The 18,816-nt window shown below is 40.3% G+C and overlaps 1 protein-coding gene across 1 annotated transcript in view; it reads right to left on the bottom strand.

Moving 5' to 3' along the window:
- The window catches only part of LOC122696839 (orofacial cleft 1 candidate gene 1 protein-like), a 75,932-nt gene extending 58,625 nt beyond the window's left edge, over positions 1–17,307 (bottom strand). Inside the window, exon 1 of the mRNA XM_043906961.1 lies at positions 17,299–17,307. Within this exon, the coding sequence (XP_043762896.1) occupies positions 17,299–17,307 (9 nt within the window). The remainder of the gene's footprint in view (positions 1–17,298) is intronic.
- Positions 17,308–18,816: the final 1,509 nt, after the last annotated feature.

Raw genomic sequence — 18,816 nt, 5'->3', positions numbered from 1 at the left:
CATTTTACACACAGGATCCATAGTGTATATTCGTCAATCACAGTCTCCCAGTTCATCCCACCATCCCCTAGATCCCCCTTGGTATCCATAGGTTTGTTCTCGACGTCCGAAGGACACATCTACTTTCTAGCGTTATTCTTCTCAGCCACTAGACACATATAACCATGGAGCACTTGAAATGCGACTAGTCAGAGTTGATTGTGCTGGGAGCATAAGACAAATACCAAATCTGAAAGACTTGGACATAAAAAAAATAAAACATCTCATTTAAAATTTTGCATTGACTATATGCTGAAATGAAAATATTTTGAATATATTAGGTTAAGTAAGATATATTATTGAAATCAGTTTCAACTTTCTACTTTTTAATGCGACTACTAGAGAATTTGAAATTGCGTATATGGCTTGCATTGTATTTCTACCAGGCTTGTGCTGTTCTAGGAAGCCAAAGCACTTTACATGTCAAAGACTTTTGTTTTTCATTAAGCCAACAGTATTTAAAGAATGTCCGAGGTATGTGCCTAAGGTTGCATTAGCTGCTTTTGGCTACATCTATCTGAGGTAAGTGCATTGATGTCTAGGTCTGTCATTTCACTTTGCAGATAGAAAAATAGGAGCTAAAGGAAAAAATAATCTAAAATCATTTTGTCAATTGTAATGCCAGAATTAATTAAATACAACCTATTGTTTCCCATTCCCAAACAGTTTTTAGTCACCAAATACCTTTGTCCCTAGGAAAACAGCATTTTCCTTCTTCTATAATTATTATAGAGATAAAAATCAAATTCCAAAGAAAACAATTTCCAGACACCTTAAGACAATAAAGCCAGCATTTGTTTGAAGAGAAAACAAAAACAAGATGGGAGACTCAAAAGGCATTGCTTTGTATAATAATTTAATTAATAGCACGTTGAGAAAAGAAAAACATTTTCCATCACTTTTTACTTCCTTTTGTGGAGACTTCTACAGTCTGTTGTGGCTGCACAGGTCTCTGGCTTTTTCTCAGTGCATGCTGGATTTGCATAATATGCCATAATGCCTCATGGGCACTCACTTAAGATCAACTGAGTTAATTTGCTTTCTTAACTCAGGTTTAAGCGTTTCATGGGCACTAAACTTAAGATCGACTGAGTTAATTTGCTAGCTTAGCTCAGAAAATTAGAATGATGGTTGCTCCATTTTGTTTTAAGCATAAATGTAATTATGGTCCTTTGACTAAGCAGAGTCCAAAATCTGTGTCTATTCTTCCCCAGTTGAAAAAGCCAAACATACAAGAAAGGAAAAATGCCACAAACATGTTGCCTGTGAACATGAACAACAGGTGACAACTATTGCTCAAACTAGCAAGTTATGTTGGAGTAGCCATGGTCCAACATTTTTCCTAGCCAAGAGACTATAATCTGCTAAGACTTTTATTCGTTCTAAAAGTCCACTGTTAAATCTTTTCACAGTACCTAGAGTATCTGACCTGGAGAAGGAAATGGCACCCCCCTCCAGTATTCTTGCCTGGAGAATCCCACGGACAGAGGAACCTGGCGGGTTACCGTCCACTAAGAATCAGACATGACTGACGTGACGCAGCATGCACGCACACAGGGTATCTGAGAAATGTTGCCTGCCTTTGAAAAAGTGAAGACACCATGAGTCAAGAAATGCTCAACTGAGATCAGTAGAAAGCAAGACTCAAAGGGAAGGCTCATTTCACAGGAAGTGAGGAATTCAAGAAGCTGCCTAGTGCATTTGAGTGTGGCGCCTCCAAGAGAAGTACTGGGCATCCACCAGGAGGTATGATTTGAGAAGAAAGCAGAATATCAGCATGGGTATTTATTTCCCTATTTATATTCATTTATTTACTGATTTTTTCTTTCATTTTTCCAAAATTATGTGTGAGGCACTGTGTTAAATGCCCTGGACTTCCAAGTGAAAGGAAGAGACAAGTAGGTAGCCATAGGCAATAATCAATACCCGACAACTCACTATATTAAAAAATGTTTGCAACTTGAATTTGAATACCTACAAATGAGAGTGCTGAACTATCAAAGTGGTATAGTGTGTTTCCAAATCTTCTTTTATGCTCTTTGTGTTACAAGTACTAAGGGTCTAATTCTTTCACCATTCACTTAGCCATTCAATAACTATTTAATTCAGTTTGTTTTCCTGAAGATAGTTAAATCAGTCAATATGTCTTCTTCATTGGTTTTGATAGAAGATTCATTGGTATAAGAAGATCTGCAGGAATTAATAAGAGCTGCTTCTTATTTTTATTATGTCAATTGGATGAATTGCATTAATTCATAAATTTGATTTTTTAAACATAATACATTATGAAAAAATATGAGAACTTGATGAGTTGTGTCTAGCTGAAATTGAAGGATTAGATCAATTCATGAATTTGACTGTTTTTCACATCATACATTCAGGGGAACATATGAGAGCTGGATGATGTGTGCCTATTTGAAATTCCTCAGTTTTCAGTCAGGAACACATCTGACCCAAACAAGCCAGCCAGTCTATTCCTATTCATCAGATAGCTCAGCCTAGCAAACTCGAACAAAAAAGTTTCTTCCATATTTCCTTACAGTGCTGACCTATCCTTATTCCAATATCCGCCAAACCATTTAAAATTCCATAAATGTTCAAAGAAGCATGTACCCCAAATTAGAAACACTATTCCAGTTTCATTCCTCTAGTAGACATTATGGAAGCCAGATTTTACTGTTGTGGTGTTTGTAATTGAGAGTTTGTAATGAGCAATGAAACGGCAGAAAGTCAAGCGAGCCCAAGGTAAGATTTGATCTGTAGGCGTGGTGCTTCTTAGAAGTGGGTTCTAGTGAGAAATGTGACTCATACCAATAAAATTAACTCCAGAATTCAGTGCTCAAGGCTTTGCTATGCTGAAATTCCATTTATTGCAAATTGTGCTATTTCCAATTTCTTTTAGTAATAAAATGCGTGAATAGCCCAAAAAAGGCTATAAATAGTCAACAATGCCAAGAGCTTTCTATCAGAAGCTCTTGTAGAACGGAAGGACCAAAGTTCTCTGATCCTGTTCTCTCTTCCCTTGGGCAATACTCCATAATAACTCACTAATCATTAATAATTTCTTTGTCCATTTAGTTTCAATGAATACATAAATCAACTATTTACTCTAGGATGAGATGTGGGAAATTGTTTGAAGCCAACATTCTTTTGCGCATCAACAGTATGTAAATTGCATCCTCTTCTATTTGAACTCTGAATACATAAAGTCAAAGAGGGAAGAAAGGAGAATAGCAAGACTTCAAATGGTAGGTAATTTGTTCTGTGCCTTGGTTTATCTAGTGCTGCCCTTTTAGGATGGCTCAATACCATGTTGATAAGACAAAAGAAAATTGATAAAACAGAAGAAAAGGATGCTTACTGACTTTTGATGAGGTTGTGATGTGGAGTACTATGAGGGTGCTTGCATTTTATCATTTTATTTTTTCTTTTACTTAAGCTGTTCATAGTTCAAACATAAAGTATTTCACTTGATTAGAGAAAAACACTAGATGTTATTTTACTTACTGTCCTCAACACTATATTGAACCAACCTAAATGCATGACAATAGATAAAACAAAGAATACAACAAATAACTTGAGGCTCAAAGTCTTACTATTGCCATTGCTTTGTCAAAATAAAATATTATTTTAAAAAGTTAAAATACAACTAAAAAGACAATTAGACAGCTATGACACAATCCAATATAAAATATTTTTAAAGTACAACCACTAGTCCCTTCAAACATACACATCCAATTATTAAGTAACTGATTTCGTGTATACAAAATGCAAAAATGATACTCAACTTGGACGCACTGTGTTGCTTTCTCAACTTGGTGGCTTGTAAAATGTCATCGTCAACAAGATCTAGCATAGCATAATCCCTTCTGAAAGGGGGATAATTCCCCTGGGGGAATTAAGTAACATAAGTAATTCAGGAAAGTGTCAAAGTTTTATTTCTTCTACCCCTAGGCAGGTTCAAAACTACTCTTAAAAATTCCTCACTATCACCAAAGTTTAATTGTGACTGAAGAGTTTTAGAAAGTCCTACCTGTCTTTCAGTTCCAGGCAAGCGTTTTCCATTTGAAACTGTATCTCTGGCTCTGCTGGGGTTTCTATAGTGACAATTGTGTCTGAGTTTCCTGGTGGGACGATCCTAGAACCGGAAGTGGTTCCACTGTGCCAAGGCTCTTTGGGCTGACAGTGTCCTGTGATGTTAAAGAGATAGATTCTCTCTGAAAAGAGTGTTCCTAATTTTATCTTTTTGGAAATGAGTATGATTATAGCAAATTAGGGGGAAAAATGTTTGCAATAGATTATAGCAAATTAGAAAAAAAAAGTTAATAATAGATGTATCTGAATACAAGTTTATATGCTTCTCTTGGAGGAATAAACCCCTCCTTGCCAAGAAAAGAAAAACAAAATCTGTAAATTCCACATACAGATTATGTATGATGAAATTAACAAGGCTAAGGAATGCAAGGATATTATGAAAATTATTTTAGCCTAAGCAATCTTTTTTATGTCTCCCATAGTATATATATGATAGGATTTGAGAAACAAAAGGTTGGAAGCTATCTTCTAAATTATCTAATCTGCTGTTAATAAATACACAGTTCAGCAAAGAGACTATGCAAAAAAAAAAAAAAAGAAAGATCATTTCCTGCTTCCTGGGAATATGTGCTTCTGAAACGTCAATGATACCTGCATCAGAAATAGGCAGAGACAGGCATCGAGGAGGGGAGGGTTTTTTTTTTGTCCTCAGTTACAACACATTGGAGATAAAAATTAATAGGCAAAGTGTATCAAAAAAACAGATGCTCTGCTGAAAAGCCCTTCAGGCAGAATTGCATCAGCTGGCTTTCTCTGGTGAGGCAGGACTTCAGCGACTCACAGAATAATTGCTACATACCCCAGTCGAAGCATTTTACTATACCTGGCTTTATGCTCAGGCAACCGTCCCTTGATGGAGAGGGGGCATCCATGGGGGCTGGAGTAACAGCCAGAAGATGCATGTGATTTTGGATTATGCTCCTTTCAATTTGAAAATTGCCATCTCTCAGCTTCCTACATGATCAGAAGCCTCAACAATTCCTTCCCTTACTTTTTAAGCTGAGTGAAACAGTGACAACTATTACTTGTAGAAAAAAAAAAAAAGCGGTATAATTCTTAAGTGTATAATATGTCAGTTAAAAAAAGCACAGGTCAGGATATTGTAGCTGAAAAACTAGAAAAGATTAAATTAATTTCCATACACAGATGACTTATGAGAAAATTAACATCCAGTTGGACATCTGACCACAAATTTGCAAACACTGGCTTAACGTTTTAAGAGTGTGGTAAACCCAGTTAAGAGCACGCCATGACCATTTCTTTTCTCTAGGCTGGTTCACCATTTGGAGCCTGTTGGCACATTATAAATGATAATAACACCTATTTTGAAAGATGGAATCCCGTGGACAGAGGAGCCCAGTGGACTACAGCCCACAGGGTCGCAAAAAGTCAGACACGACTGAAGTGACTTCACGCACAGTCAAGTCGAGGGGAAACAGAGTCTAAAACTGGGGCAGCAGAGTGGCGGGCATAACACATGTGCTGAGGAAATAATAAGATGGCCTAACAGTTTCCCCTTGGATTAGTGTTTATTGTAAACACGGAAGATTATCAATGTCTGTGTACGTGTGTATTAGTCGCTCAGTTGTGTCCGACTCTTTGCAACCCCATGGACTGTAGCCCACCGGGCTCCTCTGTTCATTGGATTCTCCAGGCAAGAATACTGGAATGGGTTGTCATTTCCTGCTCCAGGGGATCTTCCCAATCCAGGGATAGAACCCAGGTCTCCTGCATTGCGGGCAGATTCTTCACCAGCTGAACCACCAGGGAATTATCAATGTGTGGGGGTGTGTGTGTGCGAGTTGTTCAGTTGTTTCTGACTGTATGTGACCCCTTGGACTGTAGTCCACCAGGCTTTTCTGTCCATGGTATTCTCCAGGTGAGAACACTGGAGTGGGTTGTCATTTCCTGCTCCAGGGTATTTTCCCCACCCAGGGATCAAACCTGCATCTCTTATGTCTCCTGCATTGATAGGCAGGTTCTTTACCATCTGATCCACGAGGGAAAATTATCAATAGCTTCTAACTTAATCCAACAGAACAAAAACCACTCAATCCATTTGTAGAGGTCTCTGAGACTTCTTGGAACGAAAACGTTTCCAGTCCTGGGGCCACTGCTGAGTTTTCCAGATTTGTTGGCATATTGAGTGTAGCACTTTCACAGCATCATCTTTTGAGATTTGAAATAGCTCAACTGAATTCCATCACCTCCACTAGCTTTGTTCAGAGTGATGCGTCCTAAGGCCCACTTGAGTTCGCATTCCAGGATATCTGGCTCTAGGTGAGTGATCACACCATCGTGGTTATCTGGGTCATGAAGAACTTTTTTGTATAGTTCTTCTGTGTATTCTTGCCACCTCTTCTTAATATCTTCTGCTTCTGTTAGGTCCCTACCATTTTTGTCCTTTATTGTGCCCATCTTTGCAGGAAATGTTCCCTTAGTATCTCTAATTTTCTTGAAGAGATCGCTAGTCTTTCCCATTCTATTGTTTTCCTCTATTTCTTTGCATTGATCACTGAGGAAGGCTTTCTTATCTCTCCTGGCTATTTTTTGGAACTCTGCGTTCAAATGGGTATACCCTTCCTTTTCTCCTTTGCCTTTCACTTCCTTTGTTTTCACAGCTATTTATTTGTAAGGCCTCCTCAGACAACCATTTTCCCTTTTTGCATTTCCTTTTCTTGGGGATGGTCTTCATCACTGCCTCCTGTACAGTGTCACAAACCTCCATCCATAGTTCTTCAGACACTCTATCAGAACTAAACCCTTGAATCTATTTCTCACTTCCACTGTATAATTGTAAGGGATTTGATTTAGGTCATACCTAAATGGTCTAGTGGTTTTCCCTACTTTCTTCAATTTAAGTCTGAGTTTGGCAATAAAGAGTTCATGATCTGAGCCACAGTCAGCTCCCGGTCTTGTTTTTGCTGACTGTATAGAGCTTCTCCATCTTTGGCTGCAAAGAATATAATCAATCTGATTTCAGTGTTGACCATCTGGTGATGTCCATGTGTAGAGTCTTCGCTTATGTTGCTGGAAGTGGTTGTTTGCTCTGACCAGTGTGTTCTCTTGGCAAAACTCTGTTAGGCTTTGACCTGCTTTGTTTTGTATTCCAAGGCCAAATTTGCCTGTTACTCCAGGTATCTCTTGACTTCCTACTTTTGCATTCCAGTCCCCTATAATGAAAAGGACATCTTTTGGGGGTATTAGTCCTAGAAGGTCTTGTAGGTTTTCATAGAACCATTCAGCTTCAGCTTCTTCAGCATTAGTGGTCTGGACATAGACTTGGATTACTGTGATACAGAATGGTTTCCCTTGGAAACGAACAGAGATCATTCTGTCGTTTTTGAGATTACATCCAAGAACTGCATTTCAGACTCTTTTATTGACTGTGATGGCTACTCCTTTTCTTCCAAGGGATTCCTGCCCATTATAGAAGATATAACGGTCATCTGAGCTAAATTCACCCATTCCAGTCCATTCTAATTCACTGATTCCTAAAATGTTGACATTCACTCTTGCCAACTCCTGTTTGACCACTTCCAATTTAGTTTGATTCATGGACCTACTTCCAGGTTCCTATGCAATATTGCTCTTTACAGCATCAGACCTGACTTCTATCACCCGTCACATCATTTTGCTTTGGCTCTGTCTCTTCACCCTTTCTGGAGTTACTACTCCACTCTTCTTCAGTGGCATGTTGGGCACCTACCGGCCTGGGGAGCTCATCTTTCAGTGTCACACACTAGCAAAGTAACACTCAAAATTCTCCAAGCTGGGTTTCAACAGTATGTGAACCATGAAATTCCAGATGTTCAAGCTGGATTTAGAAAAGGCAGAGGAACCAGAGATCAAATTGCCAACGTCCTCTGGATCATCCAAAAAGCAAGAGACTTCCAGAGAGACATCTACTTTTGCTTTATTGACTTCTCCAAAGCCTTTGACTGTGTGGATCACAACAAACTGTGGAAAATCCTTAAATGATGGGGATACCAGACCACCTGACCTGCCTCCTGAGAAACCTGTATGCAGGTCAAGAAGCAATAGTTAGAACTGGACATGGATCAACAAACTGGTTCCAAATAGGAAAAGAAGTCCGTCAAGGCTGTATATTGTCACCCTGCTAATTTAACTTATATGCAGAGTATATCATGTGAAACGCTGGGCTGGATGAAGCACAAGCTAGAATCAAAATTGCTGGGAGAAATATCAATAACCTCAGATATGCAGATGACACCACCCCTATGGCAGAAAGCAAAGAAGAACCAAAGAGCCTCTTGATGAAGTGAAAGAGGAGAGTAAAAAAGTTGGCTTAAAACTCAACATTCAGAAAACTAACATCGTGGCATCTGGTCCCATCACTTCATGGCAAATAGGAGAAACAATGGAAACAGTGGTTGACTTTATTTTGGGGGCTCCAAAATCACTGCAGATGGTGACTGCAGCCATGAAATTAAAAGATGCTTGCTCCTTGGAAGAAAGGCTATGACTAACCTAGACAGCATTTTAAAAAGCAGATGCATTACTTTACCAACAAAAGTTCATCTAGTCAAAGCTATGGTTTTTCCAGTAGACAGGTATGGATGTGAGAGTTGGACTGTAAAGAAAGCTGAGCGCTGAAGAATAGATGCTTTTGAACTGTGGTGTTGGAGAAGACTCTTGAGAGTCCCTTGGACTGCAAGGAGATCCAAGCAGTTCATCCTAAATGAAATCAGCCCTGAATATTCATTGGAAGGACTAATGCTGAAGTTGAAACTCCAATACTTCGGCCACCTGACTTGAAGAACTGACTCATTGGAAAAGATCCTGATGCTGGGAAAGATTGAGGGCAGGAGGAGAAGGGGACAACAGAGGATGAGATGGTTGGATGGCATCACCGACCGATAGACATGAGTTTGAGTAAACTCCGGGAGTTGGTGATGGACAGGGAGGCCTGGAGTGCTGCAGTCCATAAGGTCGCAAAGAATCGGACATGACTGAACAACTGAACTAGACTGAATTGAGTCTTTTTAAAATTCAAAAGATATATTGATTCAATATAATCTTCTCCAAAAAAGAAGAAATTAATGAAAACACAGAAGAGTCTATATTCTGTAATTTTAAAAATATACATTATTGCAAGGTTCCGGAATCGCTGAGTTCACACTCTGGCTCTGTGACCTTGGCATAAGCCCATGCACCCTGGTTTTGTCAGGAGTAAAGTGAGAGGACTTCCCTGGCGGTCCAGTGGTTAAGACTGCAAGCTCTCAATGCAGGGCGTTCAGGTTTAATTCCTGGTCAGGAAAGTAACATCCCAAGTGCTGCAGGGTGTCACCAAAAAGTGAAAAAAAAGATTTTAAGAAAAGGAGTAAAATGGGAATAGTAAGTACTTACTTCATAGCCTGGTAGGGAAAATTAAATGTATTACTTTAATATATATAATAGACTCTGGGAGATACTGAAAGACAGAGAAGCCTTGTGTGCTTGTCCATGGGGTCACAAAGAGTCAGACACAACAATGGACTTATGATAGTGCTAGGTATAAACCTTCAACAAAGAGTATATACTATTGTTACCTGGAAAATCACTGAAGTTAGTTTTCTATGTACCGATTACAGTACATTTGGAAACCAAAGTTAAATTATTCTCTTAGTGACACAATAGAATTACTAGTAAGGTAGCAATGTTTTAATTATGAATAAATGTAGATTTTTAAACTTTTACATTATTAATAATGAGTACACATTTTTAAAATGAGAGCACCTTTTTGTTTGCCCTGAAAATGAAGATTTGAGTAATGCCTCAGGTCAAAGGAACTATAACAGCATTGCATTATCTACTGTTGAGTACTCAGGAGTGATTGGAGTCCCATTAGCAGATCTGAATAAAGTGTAAAAGAAATTCCTCTCTAAATATATGAGAAACCATCCTGATGACCTAGTTTTTAATTAAAATTTTACTAGATATGTAAACTCTGGGAGATCAAAGGCACAGCTTCACAACTGAAATAAACACATGTTTGATATACTTACAATATCTGAAAATCTAAAATACTCTGATAGTGAGCCATAAATAGTGAAAAATAACTTGTAAGCAAACTGTGTAAAGGGAATCGACCATCAGCATGGATTTGCTGAAACACTGTATTTAATCCCAGGTAATTTAAGAAGGGGCTTCCCTGGTAGTGCTGGTGGTAAAGAGTCTACCTACCAATGCAAGAGGCCCAAGAGATTCGGGTTTGATCCCTCGGTTGGGAAGATACCCTGGAGAAGAAAATGCTCCAGTGTTCTTGCCTGGGAAGTCCCATGGACAGAGGAGCCTGGAGGGTCACAGTCCATGGGCTTGCAGAGTCGGACATGGCTGAGCGACTGAGCATACACTCATATAGGTCATTACAGAGGACTGAATTGAGTTCTGAACCTGTGCTATTCAGCAGATCCTTCTTAGTTACCTATGCTATATATAGTAATGTGTGTGTGCCAACTAAGAATAGATATATGTGTATGTATAACCGACTCACTTGGCTGTACAAGAAAAACTAACACAGCATTGTAAATCAACTACACACCAATAAGAAGCTAATTTAATTTAACATTTATTAATTTTTAAAAAAAGAAGTTAGGCTTTATGCCCAACTCAAGTCTTTCTGAGGAGGAATGGATTGGATAAATACCACACACAAATATATCTTATATACCCTAATCAAAAAAAAATATACATATATATATATAGCCAAACTCTCTACCCAACATCCCTACCAAAAAAAAGTACAAAACGAAAATTATTTCACTATAGCTACTAGCAAGCCTGCACATTACAATAATGTAATTCAAGCATAAACGTATAGAGATCACTTCTCTTTCAACTGAAGTCTAGAAAGACTGTTCGCAGTCAAAATATTTATTTAACTCAAGAGTTCTTTGAGTAATTTCTTTTCCTTTCAGACCTATTTTTCTAAGTGAGCCTAATTCAAACTTACGAACATGTCATGGATATGATGTTTTTGACGTCATTCCAAGTTTCTGTTTCCTTATCAGTAATCCGGTTCCTCTGTGCCCGGTCACAGCTGCCATTATTTTGTATGAGGGTCAGCGTAGCATGCTGACAAGAACCTGGACCCCAGGCCCGTGGAGGATTGAGTCCCGGCTCTGTCACGGAGCCAACGTGTGGCTTGGGGAACATACTTGACTTTCTGTGCTGGTGTCCTCTTCTGTAGAGGAAGAGTAATACTATTTCTCCCATAGGGGTGTTGGAAGGATTGTGTGAACTCAGCTAAATGAACTAATATTTGTAAGTGGTTAGCAGAGTAACTGGGAATGTAATATGGCCCAGACGGTAAAGAAACCGCCTGCAAGGCAGGAGACCTGCCTTCAATCCCTGGATTGGGAAGATCCCTTGGAGAAGGAAGTAGCAACCCACTCCAGGATTCTTGCCTGGAGAATCCCATGGACAGAGGAGCCTGGTGGACTACAGTCCACGGGGTCGCAGAGAGTCGGACATGACTGAGCACATGTGTGCACATCCACACAACATAGTCACTGGCCCACCATTCAACATTTTTAAATAAACTGCAGCCACTAGAAAGGATGCAGGGAGGGGTGTAAGGAAACTGCGACCTAGGAAACTGGTCCCCCTGGGTGAAAACATCGAAAAAACTCCCCCTTTCTTGGATAAAGAGCCCAAAGAAGTAGGGAAATCCTGCATCGTCACAGGTCCTAAGCTTCAGAAGGGAGAAGCATTTTATACAGGATGAGAGAAAACAGAAAAACAGAAGAGTGTTTTTCCTCTTCCCTTGTAGAGCTCTGGGGAAAAATAACCAACATGCCCAGTGTTATTCCACAACATAAAGGAGCCATCGTTAGGCCTGGAGAAAGCTTAATTTATGACTCCTGGGTCATACTTGGCCCTCACGTTGTGTGTCCATGACCCTGAAATTCCTGCAGATATCTTTCAGGGGTGGAGTGTTGATCACTGGGTCTGGTTGCGAAGCTTCGCAGATGAAGTTGAATTAGTTAATAGGGTAAAGGGTCTGTGTAGACAAGGGTGATCGATCATGTATACACACCCTACCATTTAATGAATATGCAATTGTTTACTTAGCCTTTTTCCTATTATTCAATGGGAAAATAATTTAATGGGATCATTATTGTGACATAACCAAAGAATTAGATGAACATAGACAAAGAAGCACATAGTTCTATCTGGGAGAATAAAAGACAGCTTTAAAGAGGTGGTGTCCTGTTATATGGTTCTGAAAGATGGCAAGGACTTCATGTGTAGACTAGAGAGGCAAGGGCATTGCATGCAAAGGAAATAACTTGAAGAAAAGTATCAACACTGAAAAGCGCATGAGCATGTTAGTAACGTCAAGTGATGTCAAGGAACAAGTACACTCAGACCGCGGAGTGAGTGATGGTGAGGATGCGTCCTGAAGGAAGCAAAAGGGCAGATTGTAAAGAGACCCGCAAACCATTCTAGGGAGCCTAGAGTCCGTCCTGTGGGCAAGTGAACTAGATCCACGTTTTAGAAACACATTGCACAGCGGAAAAAACACTGCTTTTATCATCGAGGGACCCATTTCTCCTGAGGCCAGTGTCCACATGCATGAAATTAAATTTCATGAAGTCACTTTGAGGATTAAGTAATCTGAATTAGTAGGTTCTCAGCAAATGATACTTAAATGTGAATTGGCTACAAGTGCAGAAACTGTTCTAATGGAGGAAGAAGGTAAAACCTGTGTTCTAGAAATAGATAAGTTATACTCCAGGCAGGAGATGGTGACTGATTAAACTAGGGAAATGGTGATAGGGAAACATGTAACCAAAGCGTTCAAAACATGTCAGACAGGACTAAAAGACAGGACCTGATAACCAGCTGGATGTGGGTAGTGGGAACAATGGAAAGATGGAAATGAAATCATGGAATGTCACTCAAATGACTAGTGAATGAGAATAGGAAAAAAACAAGACTAGAAACAGAAGGAGATTCTAAAGAAAAAACAGTGTCTTGAAACCTTGAACAAAATTATGACCATGTCTCCATAGACTGTATTAGATGGAAAATAAAGTTGCAATTGGGTAAATTTGGTCAATATTAGTAACACAGAAAATTGAGGCACTAACACACTTTTCTATCCACAGTTTCAGGATGAAAGAATGAGCTAGGGCAGTACTTTATCTGAAAAGTTTCATATTTTGGCTTCTGGATTTGAGGTAAAGTAAAAATGAATGTCAAACATCTCAAGAATGGTTTGCAAGATCAATGCTCCTCAATTTAATCTTCCATTCACATACCCCCTGGGGAAGGTGTTTAATGTAGTTGCATGAGTATGGTGGTGGCTCTGCAGCAAAGAATCTGCCTGCAATGCAGGAGACTCAGGTTCCATCCCTGCGTCAGGAAAATCCCGTGAAGAAGGAAATCGCAACCCACTCCATTTCCTGCCTGGGAAATCCCATGGACGGAGAAACCTGGCGGGCTACAGTCCATGAGGTAGCAAGAGTCAGATACCACTTAGTGGCTAAACCACTATCACCATGAGTGTGGCGAGAATACACACATACACATGTATACACACGAAAACACGTAAATATACACAGGCACATACACCTACATGTAGACTGTATATACAGACTATATATATGTGCTATGTGTATATATAACCTATGTATGAATTTCATGAGCATGGCAAAGAAACAAAACAACTATGGATAGACAGATGGACCCCTATATACATATACACACCAAGTCGGACACGACTTTGTGGCTGAATAGCAATATATGTGTACATGTGTGTGTATATAAACTATACACATTAAATTATACAAATTCATAAAACATCAGGTTATGTAAATGAATAAACCGTATATATTAAAAATTGCACCAGCTCGAGGCCAGGGGTAAAGACCTCCTTACGTCTGTCCCTCTGTGCCTGCAGAAGAGGAGGAAGCCAGACTCAGGAGGCTGTCCTGAGCATCTTGAAGCTGCTCCTCGAGAGCAGCTGTGTCCTTTACACAAGGGAAGTTCTCCCCTTGTATCCTAATTGGGCATGAAATCTGACTCACCAGCCCAAGTCCTATTGGAGCCGGCCAACAGAGCAGCTGCCTGCGAAACCCCTTGAATAACCCTCATCCAGTGACTGAAATTGATGTGGGGCGAAACCAGGGGCCCACGTTAACCTGGCAGATGCTACAAGGATGCGAGTCACCCTGATTCTCACCAGGCACTGCACCGAATCGCCCTAATTTGTTTGTACTCGCAGCTTCTCAGAGGCCAGAAGTAGAACAAGAGACCAGATATTTTTATCGGGACGGTAGCTCCAGTGACATCATATTGGCAGGGTGAGTTATTCTTTTTACAGACTAACTCATCCCGTTAGCAATGAGAGAGCACGCTCCTCATGAAGAGATTAGCCTGGAGAGAGTGTGACCCACCGAAAGTGTAAAGATTGGCATCTCGCTAAACCACCTGTGGTTAGTGTCCATTGCTGGCAGGCCCCTGCCAGGCTCTAGGTAAACATTCTATACTGAAGGCAGAATCCTACAGTGCTTAAAACTGCAGGCTTTGGAATCAGACAGTCTAGATTCAAGTCTCACAATTATTTCTGGGTGATGCTGAGCAATTTTCTTAACCTCTCTAAGCTTCAGCTTTCTCAGCAGAGGTTGCATGTTATTTTTAACACATGGGATTGTTGTGAGTTTGTTAATATAGTGGATATAAAGTGCATGCTATATAGAAAGAGCTCACCACTGTAAGATGTTAATACTAGATGGCATTTTTTTTTCATCAAAATTGTTGCAAAGTCAAGATTGGTTTTACGAATTCAGAGGGACAAAAGCAAGTGGTCTCATGCAAAACTATCTCCCCTGCTGACATAAATTTCCAAAATTAGTTGTTCCTATATTTTATGTCTTGAAAGCATTTCATTATTAAGATCTTATTCACACAATATACATCTCTCTTCTGAAAACCCCAGATAAAAGAAATGAGTTCATTTTTATTCGAGACTGTAAAAAAAAAAAAAATTCATTCTCATACATGCTAACTTGTTCAAGTTGGAAAGCTTGGACTTGGAGGAAACGGGCTTCTGCATTTCTCAGGATGTCTAATGAAATTTGTTGATTCATACTCCCTTCTGATCACTAATTAGAGTTAATGCAACTTAATGACCCAGCTCCTCTCCAAACTACTTATCGAGATAGGGATGCCCTCAGAAGTTGCAGATGGTAACTGTAGCCATGAAATTAAAAGACACTTGCTCCTTGGAAGAAAAGTTATGACCAACCTAGACAGCATATTAAAAAACAGAGATATTACTTTGCCAACAAAGGTCCATCTAGTCAAAGCTATGGTTTTTCCAGTAGTCCTGTATGGATGTGAGAGGTGGACTATAAAGAAAGCTGAGTGCCAAAGAATAGATGCTTTTGAACTGTGGTGCTGGAGAAGACTCTTAAGAATCCCTTGGATTGTAAGGAGATCCAAGCAGTCCATCCTAAAGGAAATCAGTCCTGAATATTCATTGGAAGGACTGATGCTGAAGTTGAAATTCCAATATGTTGGCCACCTGACTTGAAGAACTGACTCATTTTGAAAAGACCCTGATGCTGGGAAAGATTGAAGGCAGGAGGAGAAGGGGATGACAGAGGATAAGATGGTTGGATGGCATCACTGACTCAGTGGACATGAGTTTGAGCAAGCTCTGGGAATGGGTGATGGACAGCGAGGCCTGGAGTGCTGCAGTCCATGGAGTCACAAAGAATCAGACACGACTGAGCGACTGAACTGAACTGAGGAAGTTGCAGGTGCTTATCCATCCACCCCAGTAAGATACTGAATATTCAAGCCCTGAAGACCAGAATTACTAGAAATAGAGAATTCTGGTGAGTATTCTTGGATACAGGAAAGCCTATTTTATTTTTTCAGTAATTGTTGTGCTGAAAAATCATTTCAACCTGCTTAACACACAGATATGGACATATATCTTGATGGTGCTCCATAAATCTTAGTGGCCTTGGGAAGATCAGAGAACATCTAGTCCAATCTCTCATTTGTAGATAAAGAATCTGAGACACAGGACAGTTAAGTAACTGTTGAAGCTCCCACCGCCACTTCACAGCAAGGTAGAGTTTTAACTCAAGTTTCCTGAGGCTCCTTATATTGTGTTTTCATTTTGATTTTTTTTGTTCAGACTTAGTGCTTAAAATGACAGGAGGTTTCATTGTTTGTTTTTTGGGAGGTGGCTGGCTATTGTTTGTTTTGGGCGGGGCAGGGGGGGATTGGCCACGTCATATGGCATGTGGGATCTTAGTTCGCTGACCACCGATCGAACCCATGCCCCCTGCACTGAAAGTGCAGGGTCTTAACCACCAGACCACGGGGGATGTTCTTGATTTTTCTTTAAAGATTCCTGATGTTGAAATTCTCTGGTTCTCAAGCAGGGATTTGAATTATGAGCATCTGGGAACGCAGGGCAGACTTGGCAGAAGGTTGAACAGTCTGAAATGCCCAGGTTCCATCCTAACACTAATGCCCTAATACGTCTCTGAGAGCCTCTTCCTGTCTTGGTCTCTGTCTCCTGGAAGTGCAAATTAGAGAAGAGGAAGGCGGATCCAGTGACGTGTAGAGCTGGGGTAGTAAGCTTCTCATTAAGTCAAGTGGTCCCCAGCAGTAACATACTAATGACCCATAGGAGTTAATGCACTCCTAATTCCTTCTCCTGTTGCGTTTTCTTTGTGCTCTGTTGTTTCAGCCGTGTCCAACTCTTTGCAAGCCCAAGGACAGTAGCCTGCCAGTCTCCTGCGTCCACGCGATTTTTCTGGCAAGAGTACTAGAGTGGGTTGCCATCTTCCCCTCCAGGGGATCTTACCGACCCAGGGATCGAACCTGCATCTCCTGCATTGCAGGTGGATTCTTTACCACTGAGCCACACGGGAAGCCTCATTTTCTTGGGACCGTGTGTTTGGAAAAACACTTTTCTGCCAGCAGATGTTTCCGTATCTTAACCGCTTTGTTCTCAGGGGGGTCCTCCTACACCAGTGCTCCGGGCGCTGTCCTGGGGCAGAAGCTGTGGTCTCTGTAGCTGTGGGGACATAGGAGTAGCCTCATTAGCAGAGCCTTCTCTTCTCAGCCACACGCCCTTCATTTTTCCTGGCTACAGCCTCAGTAGGTCGTCCATAGATATCGAGCTCTCACCTCCGCCATCGTCACTTGGTTCCCCTCCTGCCCAAGCCTATTACCACCTCTCTGTCATGAGCTAAAGAGAAAAATAAATTATAATTGCTCTCGCCTTCCCGACAACATGACGGGCTGGCCTGTTTGGAAACTGCCTAACTCAGAAAATGGGCTCAGTGAGGATCACGTGTGCAAAGGTAAGAACGGAGGACACCGTTGGTGTGTGTTGCAGGTGGGGACCCCGCGACACTGTCACGGGGAGGACGGACAAAGCAACCACCAGCTAATGGTTTCCGTGGGACGTACACACACACTCTACTTCACACAGGCTCAGCGGGATCAGGTTTGTTTAACACCAGTTGCTCTTCGTGGACAGACTTGGAGGGCATGATGCTGAGTGAAAAAAAAGTCGCTCAGAGAAAGATAACGACCGTATGATATCACTTAAATGTAGAACCTAACAAATGCAACAAGTGAATAAATAAAGCCAAAAGGAAAGAGACTTACAGATACAGAGAACAAATTAATTGTTACCCATGGAGGGAGGGATAACTTGGTGAGGGAGGTGGAGGAAGGAACTATTGGGTGTAAGACAGGCTCAAGGATGTGCTATACAACATAAGGGATACAGCCAAAATTTTGCAGTAACTGTAAATGGAGTGTATCCTCTAAAATAGTATAAAAATAAATTTTTTAAAAAATCATTTGCTCTTCATCCCTTAAAACAGAGATTAATAGCAGCACGCCTTGATACAATCAATATTATCTTATATGGACAAATATTAAAGGATTACTTCCAAAACTGAAGACATTTCTCATGTTATTGGTATGTGTCCTTACAAGTAAACAAAACTTTTTTCCACACACACCAACTAAGAAACATATTCAGGCTTAGGGCCATCTATATGCATACTCTACATTTCAAATGTCTGCCCTCAGGAAATTCTCCTAGCCCTTTTGAGTAACTTGTCCATAAAATTCCTTTTGCTTTTCTTGTCATTCATTAACAAGCTTCATAAGTGGAGTGACAGTCCTCCTAAATTAAGTACTGTATACTTCAGGCTAATTTTATGTTTTTTATCACAATAGCAGCACAGTATTAGCAGCCTATTATTTTGTCAGCTTTCTCATTTAGCAAAGCAGCTTCAATTTATTAACAGTGAGGAGTGTGCATGAATCAATACGTTTCATTGGGCAATGTGTCATTTGTTAATCGGATATTGATGAGATTATTGACGCAGAGCTAATTAATCTCCAGCCCAGTGCTAGCCTTCATATGTTTCCTTAATTATGTCCTTCATCTTAGTCTCCTGGCTTGAGCGCCCAGACGTGGAGCTGTAGACAGTGAGTGAGGCAAGCTGTCAGAGGTTCTTTTCACACATTTACAATCCCTTGGCAATGAAATTATTTTCTGAGTTGTAAATAGGTATCAAAGAGATATTTAATAACATTTGGCAGCAGATTGATATTGATTGGTGTGGACTGGCTTCAGATCCAGCAGCCGTAGAGTTTTGCCTCTGAAGGAGGCTATTAAAAAAG

The sequence above is a fragment of the Cervus elaphus genome, chromosome 7 (genome assembly GCF_910594005.1).
Source record: "Cervus elaphus chromosome 7, mCerEla1.1, whole genome shotgun sequence".
NCBI classification, from domain to species: Eukaryota; Metazoa; Chordata; class Mammalia; order Artiodactyla; family Cervidae; genus Cervus; species Cervus elaphus.
Note: the sequence above shows the minus strand (reverse complement) of the source record. Positions and strands in the feature narration are given on the sequence as shown.